Source organism: Chionomys nivalis, chromosome 5 (assembly GCF_950005125.1).
Source record: "Chionomys nivalis chromosome 5, mChiNiv1.1, whole genome shotgun sequence".
In the NCBI taxonomy this organism is placed as follows: Eukaryota; Metazoa; Chordata; class Mammalia; order Rodentia; family Cricetidae; genus Chionomys; species Chionomys nivalis.
The window spans coordinates 84,333,424-84,353,797 of NC_080090.1; the positions used below are offsets into that span (position 1 = coordinate 84,333,424).

At 46.8% G+C, this 20,374-nt stretch overlaps 1 protein-coding gene across 3 annotated transcripts in view; it reads right to left on the reverse strand.

The window, feature by feature from the left end:
* The window catches only part of Syt2 (synaptotagmin 2), a 113,074-nt gene that overhangs the window by 5,640 nt on the left and 87,060 nt on the right, over positions 1–20,374 (reverse strand). For all 3 annotated transcript variants that reach the window (XM_057769528.1, XM_057769527.1, XM_057769526.1), the window contains exons 2-8: positions 8,589–8,783; positions 5,419–5,585; positions 3,972–4,091; positions 3,511–3,678; positions 3,080–3,247; positions 1,630–1,747; positions 679–812 (exon numbers count right to left, since the gene is read on the reverse strand). In XM_057769528.1, the coding sequence (XP_057625511.1) occupies positions 679–812; positions 1,630–1,747; positions 3,080–3,247; positions 3,511–3,678; positions 3,972–4,091; positions 5,419–5,585; positions 8,589–8,766 (1,053 nt within the window). In that variant the 5' untranslated portion in view covers positions 8,767–8,783. The remainder of the gene's footprint in view (positions 1–678; positions 813–1,629; positions 1,748–3,079; positions 3,248–3,510; positions 3,679–3,971; positions 4,092–5,418; positions 5,586–8,588; positions 8,784–20,374) is intronic.

Below are 20,374 nucleotides of genomic sequence, written 5' to 3' on the forward strand. Positions count from 1 at the left end.
TTCTTTTCTTTTTTTAAGGCAACCTGTATTTCTACAGCAGGTATACTTGACACAACGCTCTAAGAACTGTAAGACCTTACAGGACAGGCGTGGCCTCTAAATGAAGTCAGTGGACACATAATAAAAATAAATAAATAAAAGTTGCCAGGCAGTGGTGGTGCATGCCTCAACACTTGGGAAGCAGAAGCAGGAGGATCTCAGTGAGTTCGAGGCCAGCCTGGTCTACAGAGAGAGTTCCAGGATAGGCTCCAAGGCTACACAAAGAAACTCTATCTTAAAAAAAACCATATATAGGGCTGGAGAGATGGCTCAGTGGTTAAGAGCACTGACTGCTCTTCCAGAGGTCCTGAGTTCAATTCCCAGCAACCACATGGTGGCTCACAGCCATCTATAATGAGACCTGACGCCACCTTCTGGCTTGAGGGCACACATGGAAGGAATGCTGTACATATAATAAATAAATAAATATTAAAAAAAAAACCATATATATTTGTTCCTATATATGTTCATCAAATAAATTAAGGACTTATATGACTTTTAAAAGTTAGTTCATGTCCATCTCCTCTTCAGAAAAGTCCCCTCCGGGGTCCCACCCCAGCATCACCCACCCGTGGCTGCTCTCTGCCTCCCCACACTTGTCCAGTGAGCTCAGAGCTCAGGCCCCCGAGGCTTCAGCACCTGGATCTGCTCAAAGGGGATCTCGAAGCTGAAGGACTCGTTGAAGTAGGGGTTCAGGGTCTTCTTCTTCACGGTCGTCTTCTTCTTCTTGAGTCTCTTGCCGTTCTGCATCAGGTGGATTTTCACGTAGGGGTCTGCAGAGAGAGTCCCAACCCAAGAGACCGCTAAGCCCTGACCATCTTCCCGGTGTCCCCAGGCCACTTTGGGATCGGACAGGCCTCCGCCCTGCTGGCACCAGCCCCTTGGAGAGCCCAGAGAAGGGACAGGAAGTCATCTCGTTCAAGGGTGGGAAAGGCATTAAGAACCATCCCTAGTACATGAATCAGGGGGACTTCTGAGCTTAAGAAACACCTTGTGAGGAAGCATGGGGACTAAGTGGCCAGGTTCCTGGGCTAGGCAGGAGACACGGAAGTGTTACAATCAAGGCAGACTTCTGCCAAGTCCCTACCCCACCCGATCCAGACACAGAAGGGAAAGGACCAGCCCAAGGTCACATCCTGGGTCAGTGATAGAGCTAAAGCCCAGCCACAGGGCTCATGGTCTGAGGGGGCTCTGTAGAGGTTTTGCCCATCCGCATCCTGTGGCACAGGCTAGCCCTCTTCACTGTCAGAGCATCCCCTTCCAGAACAGAGCTGGCAGAGCCTACAACCTCTTCTGGAAAAATAACTCCTCCTCTGGTGGTATGGCAGAAAGGCAAACTTTGGGCTAAAACGCTTCCTTCTAAAGTCCTATGTCAAACAAAGATTCCTCTGTCTTCTCCATGGCCCACTGGGCATAGCCAGAGGGCAACGGGAAGGGACTCAGATACAGACAGGCAGCCTGGAAGAAAGGGTGAGACTGGGAAGCTGTGCCCCACAACAAGCAAGCCGCTTCCTACTGTCAGCTCCAGGGACTCAGAGCAGTGACTGGCTCACTGGTGCCACCCACTGGCACCCAGGGGTTCTGCAGTACCTGAAAGGCCCCCCACATCCATCTTCTTGAGGTTCTTGGCCTCCAGGATACAGACTGTGAGTTTCCCGGCAGTGGGCACATAGCGCAAGGAGGTACAGATGTCACCCAGCTTCTCCGGCTGTCCAGGGAAAGAAGCAGGTCTTAGGTCACTTCCGCTACCCCCGTGGTCTCTAGTGTGGCTGACCCCATCTTGAAGACTGGCAAAGCAGTGGTTTCTAGCCACCTCCCTAAGTCATCAGCGCCCACATCAGCCACGGTCTGAGGAAGCTGATGTCCAAGAAGGCAGAGGGCAGGCTATAAGAGGAGGGACCTGGCAGACCTGGCAGATGTAGGGTGGGCTCAGGTCCCCGCCAAGCTGGGCTGAGAAGGGCACCAGGAGCAGATGCTGGGTGGCCAAGCGGTTTCGGGAGCTTCTTCCCTGGTGGCTCGTGCCTGCTGCCATCCTTTCCCATCAGCCACTGGGCTTGCAGAGTGATGTGTGGGTTTCAAAGTACTTTCCTTTGCTTTATTATTTATTATTGTGTGGACAAGACAAGGACACTGTGTAACCAGCAAGAAACTCAGAAAGTCAGACAGCCGTGCAGCACTGGGCAGAGAGGGCTCAGGACTCCTGACCCTTAGAAGGCCTCCGCTAGCCCCAGTTTCTCAGGGGTGGGGCCACCAGGGTAAGGGTAAGACCAACCAGTCACACATGTCTTCCTTCAGGTTCATAGGCCTTCAACTCCGGCAACAGGGCAGGCCCCAGCTATAGAAGAAGGTCTATGCCTTCATCCCTGCTCCTCCACTGAGCACCAGGCAGGCCACTTCAGGAGCCTGGCTGAAACACGTGAAGACAAACCATACACTGAAAATCATATAGAATCAAGGCTGGCTTTCCTTGTGGGTAAACGGCATAGAATCTGATTACAGTGGGCCCTCAAAAGGAACAATAATGATGGCATCCTTATCCCATAGCTTGCTTGGAAGATACCAGGTACTGCACAAGGAAGGCACTTTGCATGGGCGGTTAATTTCCAGCTGGAAGCCTCTAAATGAACGCAGCAAGGCCACAAAGCTTGGTGGTGGTGGTGCACACCTTTAATTCCAGCATTTGGGAGGCAGAGGTGAGCCGATCTCTGAGTTCAAGGTCAGCCTGATCTACAGAACAAGTTCTAGGATAGCCAAGGCTGCTCAAGAACCCTCCCCCAAAAGGAGGAGGATAAGAACAGGAGGAGGAGGAGGAAGAGGAGAAAGAAGAAGAAGAGGAAGAGGAGGAGGAAGAAGAGGAGGAGGAAGGAGGAAGAGAAAGATAAGGAGGAGGAGGGCAGCAGCTTGCCTTGGGTCAACAGCCAGGCAGTGGGGAGCTGGACTCTTCGATCAGCAGACCTAACTAAACCTTCGCTCTTCCTAACATACACGTGGAGGAACAAGCCTACACGAGCACCGAGAGGCCAGGCCTCTCCACTCTTACCTCTTCCTTCTCCCCGCCTTGTAGGTCTCTCCACTCCTCAATGGGCTGGCCGAGGTCCACGGTGTTCATGGGCACCTTCACCTCTCCGATGATGTCATGTTTAGAGAAGCGGTCGAAGTCATAAATGGCCATCACCAGGGTTTTGCCTCCCAACTCCTGGTACGGCACCTGCAGGGCACAGATGGGGTCAGAAGGGGCCAAAGTGGCTTGAGCACTTCTAGGGGGGGTGCTGTAGGAAGAGCCTGGGCTTGGACCTAAACTGCCCACAGACACCAGGCAGACTGTGGAAACCAGTGTGTGAGATGGGAGAGGCTACTGTGCCACTCTGAGCATGTCCCAATGCTCCAGCCATGGCTGTGGACCAGGGAAAGGTGTGCAGAACCCGGGGGGAGCAGAGTGGGAGCCAGAGTCTCCCTTTCAATTTCCATCACCTTGAAAGTGAAGGTCTCGTTGAAGGCGGGGTTCAGGGTCTTCCGGTGCACCTTGGTCTCATATTTCTTCTTCTTGTCTGGGAGGAGGAAGACTTTGACATAGGGGTCTGAAGTGCCACCCATGTCCAGGGCAGGCAGTTCAGCCGCTTGCAGGACACCCACGGTGAGCTGTGGAGAAAGGATGTCTCAGTCTCTGGGCTGCTCATCCAGCCACAGCCGGTCTCCTGCTGCTCCCACCCCCACCCCAGCGGGGGTCTGGGAAGGGGGCCAGGCCAAGCTCAGCAAGTAAATTAATAGCAGCGTTCACCTGAAACCTTCCCCAGAGGAAACTGACGTCAAAGTCAAAGGCTACGTATGCCCTGTAGCTTCCAACTATCCCACTCCACAGAAAGGCAAGGCCTACCTGCCTCTAGGGAGTCATTTCTGCCCACGCCCTGTCCCCGTTGCCCAGCCCCACACACCTGGTTGGCTTGGAAATCATAGTCCAGAGAAAACTGCAGTTTGCCCAGGTTCTCTGGCTCCTTCTCCTCCTCGCCTTCACCTTCTCCTTCGGTCAGACCCGTCTCTGCATCATCGTCATCCTAGAGCTGCGGACGGGGAGAAAGGGCTTAAGGGGAAGGCAGCAGCCACTCTTCACAAACTCCGACTCAGAGCCCTTGTGGGGGGAGCTGCGCTGTCAGGAGAGCGCTGGCTTTGGCCAGTATTGCCTGCAGGGTACAAGGCAGACCCTAGAAACCAGCATGACATGGGAGAGCGGCTCATCAGGGAACCCCCAGGCAGACACCCAGCCCACACTTGGAAGACATCTCTCCTCCCTGTGGGGTCAGGCACTGTGCCACAGGCCAGATAGCTTCTTGAAGCAGGGGGAATCACTTTCCTTAAACCCTATCAATCTTTTGCTCGGATTTACCCAACCTGGGCGAGACATACCAGGATTGCAGTCCAGGCAGCCAGGAGCAGGGCGAGTCCAGAGAAGCGGAAAGAGAAGGGAGCGATATAAGAGCAAATCCTTCAGCTGAAGCCACCTGGAGTCATGGCTGCTTGACGAGATCAGCCTGGGTCACGTGCACACATGTTGCACACACACACACACACACACGCACATATACACAGGAACATGCATGCATGCATATACACACTAACACAAAGATGTGCATGCATATACACCATCCATATGCACGCAGACACACACACACTGTAGGCTCCTTTAAGGCCCACCTAAGCACACAGACACATAAGCACTTGAAGGCCATCATGACCCTTGGCTGCCCTTTGAGGTCAGTCCCTTCTTCCAGCCTTCACTATGATGCCTTGAGAAAGACCCTCCCAGTCGTTCCCCAAAGGAACAACAAAGGACTGGGAAGCACCCGGCTCTAAATTTAGAGGAGAGACTGATATGCCAAGGGGCCTGCTGGAGCCAACACCAACAGGCTGGGTCGGTGCCTCCTTATCTGAGAGTGATGGATTCCGTGTGGTTCCGTCTTGGTGCCTTCGAACCTCCACTTCCCACCCCAAGCCCCACCCCCACCCAGTCAGATGTATCTGTCCTTCAGTCCGTCCTGGCAGGAAACTGGCATAACCTAATGGCATCTTCCCGGAGGTCATCATGGATGTCAAACACTTAGCCACGTCTCCTTGGGAGTCCATACATTGTTCCCCTTCTTCTGCTTTTTCAACAGTGGGCTAGCTCATGCTGACTCGGACTTAAGTCCCTGCCCTCCAGCTTGAGGTGGCTGACCTGATAATCTAGGTGGGACCGTCACCATTGTGACCCGTGTGGAGAGTGTGGAGCGTGCAGAGAGAACAGCTCATACAGAAGAGGAGGGTTTGGCTGTGGCAGCCATGCCTCACCTTTCAGGACTGGGAAAGCTGGGCAGGGCCCCTCCCTGCTCCTCCCCAGCACCCTACCTGGCCCCCTTTCATGTCCTTCATGTTCATGGCGTTCTTCATGCCCTTGCCCTTCTCCTTCTTGTTCTTCTTCTTCTTGCAGCAGCATTTCTTGCAGATGCAGAAGCAGCAGGTGAGCAGCAGGAGACCAGCAACCACGGCCATGGCGATCAGAGCCCAGGGTGGCACTGCGCACACAGAGAGCCCCAGCATCAACACTCTGTGCCTCACAAGTGCCCTCATCCCAAGCAGTGAGTTGGGACTGTGACTCCCCCATTCTCCAGCCCCACATTTTTTATTGATTTTTATTGAACTCTACATTTTTCTCTGTTCCCCTCCCTGACTCCCCACTCCCCTTCAACCCTCTCCCAGGGTCCCCATGCTCCCAATTTGCTCAGGAGATCTTGTCTTTTTCTACTACCCATGTAGATTAGATCCATGTATGTCTCTCTTAGTGTCCTCATTGTTGTCTAGATTCTCTGGGATTGTGAATTGTGGCCTGGTTTTCTTTGCTTTATGTTTAAAAACCACCTATGAGTGAGTACATGTGATAATTGTCTTTCTGTGTCTGGGTTACCTCAGTCAATATGATGTTTTCTAGCTCCATCCATTTGCCTGCAAAATTCAAGATGTCATTATTTTTTTTCTGCTGTGTAGTACTCCATTGTGTAAATGTACCACATTTTCCTTATCCATTCTTCAGTCGAGGGGCATTTAGTTTGTTTCCAGATTCTGGCTATGACAAGCAATGCTGCTATGAACATAGTTGAGCACATGTCCTTGTGGCACAATTGAGCATCCTTTGGATATATACCCAAAAGTGGTATTACTGGGTCTTGAGGAAGGTTGTTTCCTAATCGCCACACTGACATCCAAAGGGGCTGTACCAGCTTGCATTCCCACCAGCAGTGCAGAAGTGTTCCCTTTTCCCCACAACCTCTCCAGCATAAGTTATCATCAGTGTTTTTGATCTTGGCCATTCTTACAAGTATAAGGTGGAATCTCAGAGTTGTTTTGATTTGCATTTCTCTGATGACTAAGGATGTTGAATATTTCCTTACATGTCTTTCAGCCATTTTAGATTCCTCTGTGGAGAATTCTCTGTTTAGGTCTGTACTCCAATTTTTTTAATTGGATTATTTGTTCTTTTGATGACCAATTTCTTGAGTTCTTTGTATATTTTGGAGATCAGACCTCTGTCTGATGTGGGGTTAGTGAAGATCTTTTCCCATTCTGTAGGCTGTTGTTTTGTCTTATTGACCGTGTCCTTTGCTTTACAGAAGCTTTTCAGTTTCAGGAGGTCTCATTTATTGATCATTTCTCTCAGTGTCTGTGCTGCTGGAGTTCTATTTAGGAAGTGGTCTCCTGTGCCAATGCATTCAAGTGTATTTCCAAATTTCTCTTCTATAAGGTTCAGTGTGGATGGCTTTATGTTGAGGACTTTGATCCCTTTGGACTTGAATTTTATGCATGGTGATAGATATGGGTTTATTTTTATTCTTCTACATGTTGATATCCAGTTATGCCAGCACCATTTGTTAAATATGCTTTCTTTTTTCCATTTGATATTTTTTGCTTCTTTGTCAAAAATCAGGTGTTCAAAGGTGTGTGGATTGATATCCAGGTCTTCTATTCGGTTCCATTGGTCCTCCTGTCTGTTTTTATGCCAATACCAGGCTGTTTTCAGTACTATAGCTCTGTAGTAGAGTTTGAAGTCAGGTATTGTGATGCCTCCAGAAGTTCTTTTATTGTACAGGATTGTTGTGGCTAGCCTGGGTTTTTTGCTTTTCCATATGAAGTTGAGTACCATTCTTTCGAGATCTGTGAAGAATTTTGTTGGGATTGATGGGCATTGCATTGAATCTGTAGATTGCTTTTGGTAAGATTGCAATTTTTACTATGTTAATTCTACCTACCCAAGAGCATGGGAGATCTTTCCACTTTCTGGTGTCTTCTTCAATTTCTTTCTTCAAAGATTTAAAGTTCTTGTCATACAAGTCTTCCATTTGTTTGGTTAGAGTTACTCCGAGATATTTTATGCTATTTGTAGCTATTATGAAGGGTGTTGTTTCTCTGATTTCTTTCCCAGGCCTTTTATCATCTGTGTACAGGAGGACTACTGATTTTTTTTTTTTTTTGAGTTAATCTTGTATCCTGCTACATTGCTGAAGGTATTTATGAGTAGTAGAAATTCTTTGGTAGAATTTTTGGGATCTCTTATGTAAACTATCATATCATCAGCAAACAGTGAGAGTTTGACCTCTTCTTTTCCGATTTGTATCTTCTTGATCTCCTTTGGTGTCTTATTGCTCTAGCTAGGACCTCAAGAACTATATACAACAAGCCAACGCCAACATCAAACTAAATGGAGGGAAACTCCCAGAAATCCCACTGAAATCAGGAACAAGACAAGGTTGTCCACTCTCTCCATATCTATTCAATATAGTTCTTGAGGTCCTAGCCAGCCCCACATTTTTATCCCTATCCAGCGAGGTATGAGTACCTCGCTCTTAGCTGCCCCCTTGTGGACACAGTCTGCTGGGTTAGCAGACTGGAGTACATGGGGAAGAAGAGCAGTTTGGGCTATTTCCAGGGTTCTTCAGTTACTTGATCTTTGCACAACTGGTTAACCTCATCACAGCCAAGGGAAGGAAGAGACTTGTGGAGCCTGGCCCTGGGACAGTCCTCGGAAGGCAGCAAAGTTTCCTGAGCTCTAGTTCCCCTAGAAGACTGGCCTTGCTTAGCCAGAGGGGCTGGAGAGCCCTTACCATCACCACCACCACCACCATGATATTCTCCCACCAGTGTGGCTGATCCTGCCAAGGAGACCTGGTTCCACACAGAGAGAGCCTTTGCCAGGAGTTCGGGAAGCCTTGTTTTCTGCACTCCAAAACAAAGCAGTTTCTAAATCTGCTGAAAACCTGAATAATGATTCCTAGCTCATATTTTTTCACCTTTTATTTTCATTCTTTGGTGGAATTTTAAAGTGGTACTTGGAGTTGAACCCCTGGGAGGCCTGGACCATATAACAATAAGTTCCTTTGCTGACCTCATTCATTTTAGACCATACTCTCAGCCTTATAGGGTTCCTTGAAAAATCCAAAGAACCCAGCCCTTCCCTCTGGCACCCCACCTCCTCAGGCCCAGCCCTGTCACTGGCCTCCCGGTACTAGCCCTGCAGGGCCACTCACAGGGGATCTTGTTGATCTCGTTGAAGAATTTGTCCTTCAGCTTGGCGAACATGTCTTCTTGGCTCTCCCCAGTGCCCGTGCTCTCTGTGGAATTGTCGGCCGGCCTGACAGGCATCGTGGCAGTGGTGGTGGCAGGAGCCACGATGGGCTCCTGGTTCCTCTTGAAGATGTTCCTCATGGTGGCAAAGGGAACAGCTGGGGAGAGAGGAAGAGAGCAGGATAAACATCCCAGAAGCTCTGCCCAGGGACCAGGAGACAGTCCCACACTAAAGACTATGGATGTTTCTCCCTCTGCAGCACAAGGGTACCAAGTGTGGAATCCACAATGTGCAGAAACAATGGCCCTCAGTAAGGTAGTGCAGGCATGCGTGGGGCTGTGAGGGGTACCTGCTGCATGCGAGCTACCAAATCCAAACAACAATATGAGGTGTGTTTTTGTTTTTGTTTTGTTTTGTTTCTTACATTCTTCTTATTTAACAGCTAGGGAAACAGGCTCAAAGAGTTAAACCATCCTGAGGCCACTCCCAGTCTGACAGAATCTGTCTGGCTCCCAAGCCTATATAGCCTGCTTTCCTGTGTCATTTGCATCAAGGAATGCAGGAATCTGCATCTAACCTCCCACAGCTCCAGGAAGGAGCAAGGCTCTCAGTGGGGTGGGCTTCAGCCTCTGTGCTCCCTGACTTCCACAGAATGGCTGGGCCTGCACTCTGCCTGTCTCCATGACACAGGGACACCCCCAGCCTCTTCGCATTCTGTACTGGCCTCCATCTCTACTGGCCTCCATCATCTGTACTGGCCTCCATCTATACTGGCTTCCATCATCTATACTGGCCTCCAGCATCTCTACTGGCCTCCCTCATCTCTACTGGCCTCCATCTCTACTGGCCCCCAGCATCTTTACTGGCCTCCCTCAACTGTAGTGGCCCCCAGCATCTGTACTGGCCCCCAGCATCTGTACTGGCCTCCAGCATCTGTACTGGCCTCCATCTGTACTGGCCTCCATCTGTACTTGCTCAGGGTCTTTTCCACCCTTTCAGATCCACATCTTTAGTCCTGCTCCTCCCAGCAGCCCTAGAGCAAAGAGGTGACACCCACTGGATATAGGAAAACCTAAGGAGATGGGGAAGAAAGACAGAGGCAGAGACATGAGTTGGGGGATGACTCCATGATCCACCAACCAGAGAGCTAAGGCACTCAGCACACTTCAGGCCAGTACACATCCTGTCTTGTATCTAGACCATACCATATATAAGTTGACACTCTGCTTTATCTTTTTCTTGACATTTTGTCTTCATCACTAAGTGGTTAAATAGTATCCTACTGCACATAATAGTACTGTGATGTTTTCATTTCAGTACTGATAGAGTTTCCACTGCTACGGGGCTGGGGTATAATTAAATGGTAGTTCCTACTTAGCATGTGCTGGCCTAGGTTCTGTACTCAGCACCATTACATACAGACACACAAACACACACATGTATATATAGCATATATACATGTTATACAATCCTATCACATAACCACACATGCATATATGTGTGTCTGCTATATATACTGTGTGTATATGTGTAACTATAAGCACATACATACATATACATAGATTCCCATAACAAGATGAGCATAAACTCTGGTCTTCATTTAAAGCTATGCTCTCACAAGCTTCCAGACTCTACCCTGGTCTCTCACACTGTTCTCGGAAGGGTGTATGCCTCTTCAACTCGTGTCCCGACAGGACTGCGCCTGTGCTGTGCTGTGCTGACGTTAGCTCTCCTGTGTCATGTGCGCACCTCTAAAATGCACATTGCTGACATCTGGTGTTTGCTTTTGAGACAGGGTCTCACTACACAGCCTAGGCTGGTCTTGAACTCACAATCCTACTGCCTCAGTCTCCCACGTGCTGGTATGGGGTGCACTGGCATGTGCCTGTGACTGGCTTCTTTCCTTTAGTGCGGTAAGTTTCGTCCCGACTGGAGCCTGTGTCATTGTGATGTTTGTTCTGGTTTTTCAAGACAGGGATCTCTGTGTAACAGCCTTGGCTGTCCTAGAACTCACTCTGTAGACCAGGCTGGCCTCAAACTCACAGAGACCTGCCTGCCTCTGCCTCCTGAGGGTTGGGATTAAAGGCTATGCCACCACCGCCCAGCCTGTATCAGTTCTCTATTGCTTCTTACTGCTAAATGATATTCTACTATATAAACAACACATTTTTATTTATTCATCAATTTATGAATAAATTTGCTTTGGGGTCTTATTTTGAATATCCACATATGTTTTCACTTATCTCGGCTACAGTTAGGACGGAAATTACCAGGTGGTGTGGGAACTATATTTGGTATTTGACCCCTTAATATTTTCCTTAGGAACATATTCAACTCCTTTACCAATTAAAAAACTAATATGTTTTTATTTGGGGGGTTCACGTGTGTCACAGTGTAAGTTTGGAGATCAGTGGACGACTTGAGGAATCTATTCTCTCCTTTCACCATATGGGTCCTGGAGTCCCCGTATGGGAACTGGGGCTGTCGGACTTGGCAGCAAGCACCTTTACCTATCAAGCCATCTTGCCAGCCCCTTTGCCACTTTTAAATTGAATTTTTATTGTCTTTTTATTGTTGAATTATGTAATTTACATATTCTAGATTGCAGCTTCTCCTCAGATAGGAAGCAATAGTCTGTCAGGTTGCATTTCCTGCCCAGGCTGCTGCAAAAACCAGCGGCGGTATCCCCACTCCAGCGGGGACAGGGGAGTGTCTAACACATCATTTATAAAACAATTCTTTAACCTTAGGGCTATCTTTCTACTTTTGGGTGATGTCCTTTAAAACATAAAGGTTTCTAATTCTGATGAAGTCTATTTCTTTGATTCCTTATATTTTCTATTGTGTGTCTAAGAATCAGTCACACAGCCATGTCACCAAGATTAGATTTATCTAAGATTTTCAAATGTAAATGTGGTTCTTGCATTAAAGCCTACACCTGTTTCGGGTGGTGGTGGTGTGGTGTATGTGAGAGAGAGAGACAGACACACACACACACAGAGAGAGAGAGAGAGAGAGAGAGAGAGAGAGAGAGAGAGAGAGAGGCGGGGCGGGGGTGGAAGGAAGGGGTCCAAACTCATGAGGATCATGTAGGAGTCCATTTGACACAGCAACAAGCACCATGTGGCCGCATGTAACAAACATAGCATGTAAAAATGTCCACGATATACAAATACAGGAAAGGCGGGTGCCATGTAAACACCCTAAAAGAATCAGAACTCCATGGTGCTGGACTTCTGAGCATGAATTCCCACCCTCAGGAGGGCCTTTTTCCTTATTTGATAAACCAGCTCTATTCCTGTTACTATGTGTCCCTGGTCCAATTTATTCTTCTGGAACGAAAGAGTCTGGAAATCTCAGCAGGTACACCCTGAACTCAGATCTGCTCCTGAAACTGCTGGCGAACCGGCCAGGAGGTAAGATCTGTGCTATTTCTTATTTCGGCCTTCCTTCTTTGCTCCCCCCTTTCATTTAGCCCAGACCACTTAAAAGCAGACAAGCTCCCACAGAGGGTAGCATGGGGCGCCCCTTCCTTGCTGTCTTTTTTCCACAGCCCATATGGCCAAGGGCCGATGACATGCTTGGTCTTCCTCTTCCACCTCCTGGGATGTAAGTCAAGGCAGCGACACACACACTGGCCGCTGACTACCTAGTGGAGAGGCACTCCAGTTTGGCTGAGTCTGGGAAACTCATGGAGGCAACCGCTGACCAATGGATGGCCAGATACGGGGCAGCCATGCTGGCAATAATAAAGACCATGACACTCGCGGTCTCCTGTGTTGGTAGCCACTCGGACACTTCTAGTCTTCCTTTCTTCGACCTTCCCCAGCACCCACCAAGATGACAGGACCGGTAGGCGGACGGACAGACTGACCGGGCAGACCGGACAGACGGACAGACAGACACTGCAGTGGCTCTGGCCAAACCCTTATCCCAGGAGAGATAATTCCCCAGAGACCTGCACTGACTCTGTCTCCTCAGGGTCCTAAAGCTAGCTGGCTTCCCATGCTGACCCCCAGGGGACTCTTAGCTAACTATTCCTGCCCAGGTCTCCACATCAACGCCTTGTTACTGCTTCATTATCCCCTACTGACTCCCAGTTTCTCTGTGTCCCTTACTACAGATAGTTCTTCCCCAAGAATATGGAGATAATGTTCCTGGTGACAAGACATGAGGTCCAAAGGAGGTGGGAAAACCACCCATTTGCAGTTTTAACTTCAATGACAATTTAAAACCAAATAAAACAGCCAATGCTGTTCATATAACTCCGTCTCTTCTCTGATATGGCGGTCCAGTAGGTGAATCTTACTGGTTGCTACCTCACTTCTTCAGAGAATTGTTTTTATTTATTTATTTATTTATTTATTTATTTATTTATTTATTTATTTATTTATTGTTTTTTTCAAGACAGGGTTTCTCTGTAGCTATGGAGCCATTCCTGGAACTCTGTAGACCAGGCTGGCCTTAAACTCACAGAGACCCGCCTGCCTATGCCTCTCCAGTGCTGGGATTAAAGGTGTGCACCACCACCCAGCTTTTTTTTTTTTTTTTTGAGAATTTTCTTAATTCATCAAGATAAAAGAAATCATCTGAAAGACAGCACAGCAGGGGGCTAGATTAAAGGACTCAGTTCTGAAAGAGACAATGTGAGCAATGGGTTGAGACCCTGCTAGGGAAGAGCTCAGACCCAAACCAGAATTTATTTTTTTAATTAATTTATTTAATATACATAATTGAGTTTTGTCTACATGTATGTCTTTGGGGGTGTCAGATCCCCTGGAACTGGAGTTACAGACAGCTGTGAACTGCAATGTAGGTGCTGGGAATTGAACCCAGGTCCCTTGGAAGAACAGCCAGTGCTCTTAATCTCATGAGCCATCTCCCCAGAACCCCTAAACCAGAATTTCTGATCCTTCTGTGGCTCCTCCCAGACCTGACTTGGGATGCCTGAAAGAGAGCTCGAAGCTATCAGATGCCTTGGGGACTTGGAGGACAAGAGGAAGGCCTTCTCCAGAGGCTCCGACACTTAGCTCTTCAGGTCAGTCTGTCCCTTGGGCTCTGTGTGACTGTTCATTCCAGAACACGGTTTGTCCTGAAGAAAAGGAGGCTGGGATTTTACTGGAATCTTCTCTGGCTTCAGCACAAGCCGGATGATAGGGAAATTCAGATAAAGACAGGGAATTAAACTATAGCATCGTCCCGCAGCAGGACCAATTTGGTAAGAACAAACGGGAACGATAGGATGTCCTTCCCACGGCTCTCTACCAGCATAGGGGGTGATGCAAAGGAAAGGGTAACCTCTGGTAGCCTTCATGTGTCCCATTAGTCTCCAAACCCCACTTTTCAAACAGAAGCAGTGGGCAACAGGACTCAGGTGCTATCTTCTCCCACTCTGAGGAGCCCAGGCCACCTCCATAACCGTGCTCACTCTGTTATACCTGAAAGGAGGGAGGGCGTCTGTGGGACACACAGGTGTGGCACTGTCACCCATCTCTTCTCTACACAGTCCCCGTAGGGGGGTTCCTGACACTGTGTACAGTTAGAGCACGTGTTCCTTTTTCAGTCACAGGCCTTCAGCAATACAAGAAAAGTTGGGGTGCCTCTCTAACGACTCCCCAGAGCATGACTGAGAACCAGCACATACTAATTGCCACGCCTAAGTCTGTATTGTAGCTCTGGCCTTTTGGAGACTTCCAAAGACCCAGATTTTCTGTCTCCATGTCACGGCAAGCTGCCTTCCACAGCTTTCCCTACACCGGGCCTATTGAGCTCGCTTGCTCGCTCACGCGCGCGCTCCCTCTCTCTCTCTCTCTCCCAAAGACTATTCCTAGACCTCACCAATCCAAATGAATATTTTAACCCAAGAACATTACCCTCAGACCCACAAATTCAGCTTTTGGATACTTCTATCTTGCTGTTCACACTAGGGCCTAAAGGAAGGGACCCTGATGTAACCACCACGTGGGCAGGACTGAAGGTGCCAGATGGAACACAAGGACAGAAAACAAAAGGCAGAATTACTGACGCCCCAAGAGTTAGCTTCTTTCCCTCCAAAGACAGAGGGAAAAGCCTTACTTCACTAACACAGCTGTGTCATACGTGTGTGTTCCGTATGACTGTCCATATGGCACTGTCTCAGAACCCCCAACTTAACTGGGGAACAAAACCTGTGGCTACTTCAGGTTCTTCCACTCATTCTCTAAAGTGTGCAGTAAATTTGCTTTTTAGTTTCTCTTTTGGCATGCCTATTTTACACCTGTGTGTGTGTCCATGTATGAATATGAGTGTTTGTGGATGGCATGAAGAACCTGAGGTACCCTGACTTAGAAGCTTAGCCAGCATTATTTCTTAGAACATACTAACATGGTGTCTTTGGGACTACTGAACGCTTCATAAAATTTTTCTAAATGTAGCATTTATTTATTTGTGTTCTGTGCGTGCATGTGTGTGTATGTGCTTGTGTGTGTACTCATGTGTCACGGCACACATGTGGAGGTCAGAGGACAACTTGCAACAGTCAGTTCTCTCCTTCCAATATGTGTGCTCCAGGCATAACTCAGGCTTGGCAGCAAGTCCTCTATCCCCTGATATTAGCCAGTCCCCCAGAAGACTTTAAAACGCTACTTTCTAATATAAAATACTATTCATTAATGTCATAAGAGTTCCGTGAAATTTCACATTAGAGACACAGAGTTTGATAGCTTTCCTTCAACAAAGTTTCTGAAAGAAACTAATTCTATTTCGCTTTTTAAAATAGCCATGAATATTCTTAAGAGCAGCCCCAGTAACTGGAGGAATGGGTGCTGTCTTGATGAGAAAAATGGGCTGGAGAGAAGGAGAAGGGTTAGGAAAGAACAAAGAAGGAAATAAGGAACCCATCCTCATAGATTTTAAGACAGACCCGAAAGGTCTCGTTGCCGTAGGAGAGAGAGCACAGAAGAGGTCTGGGAACTTCTCTGCTGCAATGAAAGACTTATCAGGCAAACTCCCTGTGTCTGCCTTGATGGAAATCTGTAATAAGAGAAGGTGGCAACCACCTGAATTTCTCTTGGTCCATGATAGTGGCCCAGATCATCGCAAACATTTTCTCTTTAGGGTATTGAGAAGTGGAAGCCCTTACCAGCCCAATTGTATGTTTTTCTTGAGTAGGTATTGATTAACGGAAGCGCGTACCAGCCCAGCTTTGCCAGCCCTAATAAGAAGTGTGCTAAAGCCACAGCAGCTACTGTGGTTCGTCAAGCAACGGGCCTTCTACCAAAGGACCTCATGGCTAATGCCACTTGCTTCAGGAGTGCCTCACGTAGACAGACTGAGGTTTTATATTAATCATTTCAGGTAATTTTACTCTGCATCACAATGTATTTCCTCCTTAACGTTGTAAATATTTCACAATTTAAGACACTGTATAAAAAGCAATCTGTACAGACTTTGGTGTACAAAACCAGGCTTTGGTTTTGTGTACCATGGAAGTTGTATTTAACCATACAGGGGTTTGGTTTGTTTATATTGTTTACCTTAGTGATGTATTTGTTTAAGTGGCTAACATCAAAACAACTGTTTGAAGGCATCAGTAATATTCGGTGTGGAATGTTAACGCTTTTATAAATGTATTTTGTACTATGGCGTAACTTGTACTATTCACTATGGGTTTTGCTGGACAGATACTGGGCCAGTGTTATTAAGGTAATGAGGAAGATCTGTTCCACAGGGCTAATGCCACCACCCCCGACCTTAACGTTTTTGTAGAGGTCATGAAAAGAAAGTGATCTGTTGTGGCATGAGCAGCACTAAGTCCTGCATCCCCATGCATCACAAGAAGGGAGTGAATGGAAGTCCAACTAGAATTTTACTTCAGAGGCCAAGTACATATTTAGTGTGGCTTGAGCTGTGATAGAGTTTTCCTTTGATGTGCATTTTGAATTTCAGCTACACTAGATAGACATAAATAAAAATACTATAACCAAGTTATCTAATAAAAATTGGCAACCAGCCATTATCTTGTTGAATATAAGAAAGTTTAACTTGATGTTAATTTTTTAGGGTCTGATAGAATACTCTAAACTTGTGTATTATAGTGGTATTCATATGCTATGTCTCTAAACTTTATTTTCAAAAGCTTAAGGCCCAAATACAAACTTCTCTGGAATTAAAAAAAAAATAGCCATGAATAACAAAACATAATAGACAATAAAAATGTTTTGTGTTAATCAAAATACATCTAAATAATGTACATTTAAAATGATTTTATTAGATTAATTGTCATGCATTTATTTATCAAGAATACCCCTTTTTTCCAGACAGAAGCTCATTATATATCCCTAGCTGGCCTAGAACTCACTAAACTGACCAGCTGGCCTTGAACTCAGAGAGATCCTCCTGCCTCTGCCTCCTACGTGCTGGGATTAAAGGTGGCGTGTGCCCCCACACTTTCCATTTTCAGGAATGTTCTTATTATACACGTGAGAGGTGTAAGGTTTCCACTACGGCTGTGACATACACAAAACGTTTATCAAAGATCTTTATGAAAAATCACCCTTTTCACAATGAGAATTGTAGGCAGTGCAGCCCACGCCAGCAGTGAATTAAAGCCTAGGTACACTCACTCCAAATGTAAAAAATAGCTGTTATTAAATCTTAAAATAATATTAATATTTACAATTTAAGATTCATTTTAACTTACATTTTATGACATTAAAATATAAAAGATATTGCCCTTCACCTGTTCTCTCCTCCTTCAGAAAACAGGCTTTTCAAGGCTCTTGTCCTGTTCAATTTAAAGGCAATAATAAGAAGAACCAAGCGTTGGTCCCTGCTTCTCCTGCTTAAAGCCCAGGACTGATCAGATTAGGCCCTGTGCCTTGAAAACTAAAACCCTTCTGTTTTGTTTATAGTGAAAATCATTTCTTTAAATGTTGTGTGTGTTATGAACAAAAGGACCTGGTTGCCGGGCGGTGGTGGCGCACGCCTTTAATCCCAGCACTCGGGAGGCAGAAGCAGGCGGATCTCTGGGAGTTCGAGGCCAGCCTGGTCTACAAGAGCTAATTCCGGGACGGGCACCAAAGCTACATACAGAGAAACCCTGTCTCGAAAAACCAAAAAAAAAACAAAAAAAACCCAAAACAAAACAAAAAGGACCTGGTTAACAAACTTAAAGCTGACAAAAGTTACAGAGCCTTTGGCTTTTGTTGCAGGGCGAGGGTGAGGGGTGTTCAAGACTCAGTTTCTCTCTGTAACAACTCTGCCTGTGGAACAGGCCTGCCTCTGCCTCCCCAGGGCTGGGATTAAAGGCGTGCGCCACCACCGCCTGGTGTCTTTGGCATCTTTAAAGTCATCTTTATACACAATTATGTGTATGTATGTTGTCTACATGTGCTGGTGTTTTATATTGTTCATGGGGTCCATAAATTAAAAAGTGTTATTGGCCCAAAATCCCTTTTAGTCTGTAGTGTAACTAAAATGGTAAAACAAAAAGCAAAGGGGGTTTGTAACTAAATGATCTGAATCAAGATGGGATTTAGTTGCCCCTTGTCTCCCTGCTGAAGTTTCTAGTGTTTGGTGAATAACCCGGCTTTCAGAATATGGGCCTCCTGCTCCAGGGCATGGCTCGCTCAGGGGCTCCTCTGGGTTCTGCTGCTCCTGCAAGTCTAAAATTGGAACAATTGAATTATGTCTGTGCTTTCAGCTTTCCCTAAGTAATAAATATGTTTACCTGCAGAAGTTCCCAAGTAGCCCACAAGAAAGGAGACTCTAAATTAAAGCAAAAAATCAGAATTTTATCCTGACTTAGAGTTCATAAGTCCAAATAAGAAAGGAATGTATTTTAAACAAATGCAGTTTCTAAACACCTAGAGAAATTGGTTTAAGTTTGTTGGTTAAAATAAATACTATCTCCATGACTGCTACAAATGTTTTGCCTCTGTTTCAAATATAGCTTTCTGTGTTTCATTAAAATACAAAGTAGTTTTATTAAAAATAGTTTCTAGGCCAGGCGGTAGTGATGCACGTCTTTAATCCCAGTATTCAGGAAGCAGAGGCAGCGGTAGGCAGATCTCTGAGTTCGAGGCCAGCCTAGTCTACAGAGTGAGTTGCAGGACAGCCCAGCACTACACAGAAAAACCCTTGTCTCAAAAAACAAAAACAAACGAACAAAAAAGTGTTTTCTAAATTTTGTAAAGAAAAATTAAACAAACAAAAATAAGTAAAAAGGAGATATACAGGGGGGGAAAGACAGGGGAGTGGGGTCACCTAAAACCAAGGACACATGATAAACCCTCTGGGAATCCACTAATTGGTGAGCTTATTTAAAAATATAATATTTTAAAAAGAAGTTTGGACATAGGTACCCTATACAGGTAGACAATGCTCCCTGCAAAAGACATGGTTATTTAGTGAAAATCTTGGTGCCAAGTATGGGTTGTCTCCATACGTATTGTTGGTCAGAAAGGTTCCAGAAAACCCCCAAATGCCCAATTATCACCATTGTTCTTGGTTGTCCACCAGATCTAGATAGTAGGGATAGAATACACCTTGGTTTCCAGACAGAGAATCAAGCTGAGGGTCACCTAAAAGTCACCCGCCCCCATGGCCAGTGTGGTGGTCTGAATGAGAATGGTCCCTATAGGCTCATACGCTTGAATACTTGGTCCCCAGTTGGTGGAACTGTTTGGGAAGGATTAGGGGGTGTGGTTTTTTTTAAGGAGGTGTGTCAGAGGGTGGGGGAAGGCTTGGTGGCCTCAAAAGCCCACGCCATTCCCAGTTGATTCTCTCTGCCTTGTGGTTGTGTCTCAAAAGGTGAACTCTCAGCTACTGCTCCAGCACCATGCCTACCTGCCTGCTGCCATGTTAGTGGACTCTTACCCTCCAAAACTGTGAGCCCCCAATAAACTTTTCTTCTCTATGCTGCTTGGTCAGTCTTTCCACAGCAATAGAAAAGTAAGTTAGCTAGGCTTCACAGTGCCACGGTGTGCTATGCCACTGGGGATAAAAGCCATAAATTGTATTACTAAGCCATGAACCTTGCATGTTATAATACTGGCTTGCCAGGCAAGATGTGCCCACTGCCCAACAGAGGCATGAAAGCTACATGGGTAACCAACCAATTTTGGATTGGATTTGGGGTCTACTCCACTGGAGGGAATGCATGCCTGGGTCTATGAAACCAGAAGGGAAGGCGTGCGCCCTAGAAGGGAACCCACTACTATTATCTTGCTGCATGGACATATTACAAGACCAGATTCTAAAACTCTCGACTCACTCACAAGATGAGTGCTGCCCTCAACCCTGGCCAGAGACGCTGCAGCAGCCAGCAGTAATGCAGAGACTCACCTGGTAAGGGCACTGAAAACAAGGTGACTACTGAGTGCTGAGCTCTGTGGGCCATCTATATCAAACACCACCATCCCCAACCCCAGGCTCAGGAAACATCTCGTCTTGGAAGAGGAAGAGAGAAAGAACGTAAGGGCAGAATGGGGAGAGGTGCTGTGAGATTCTGTCTTCAGGACAGGACAGGACCGGTGTCCATGTGAACTCCCTGCAGCTCTGGTTACAAGCAAAAACAAGGCAACAGTATCGGTCAGTATTCCAACGGGCAACGCTGTGACTCCGTAGGTCACAAAAGAATGGAGGGGAGATATGAAGTGAGTGGGGTACATTTTGGGGTTGCATCGGGGGAGTAGGAAAGGGCAGCTGATGAAGGATATGGCCAGGATACACTGCTTACATGTATGGAATTGTCAAAGAATTAATTTA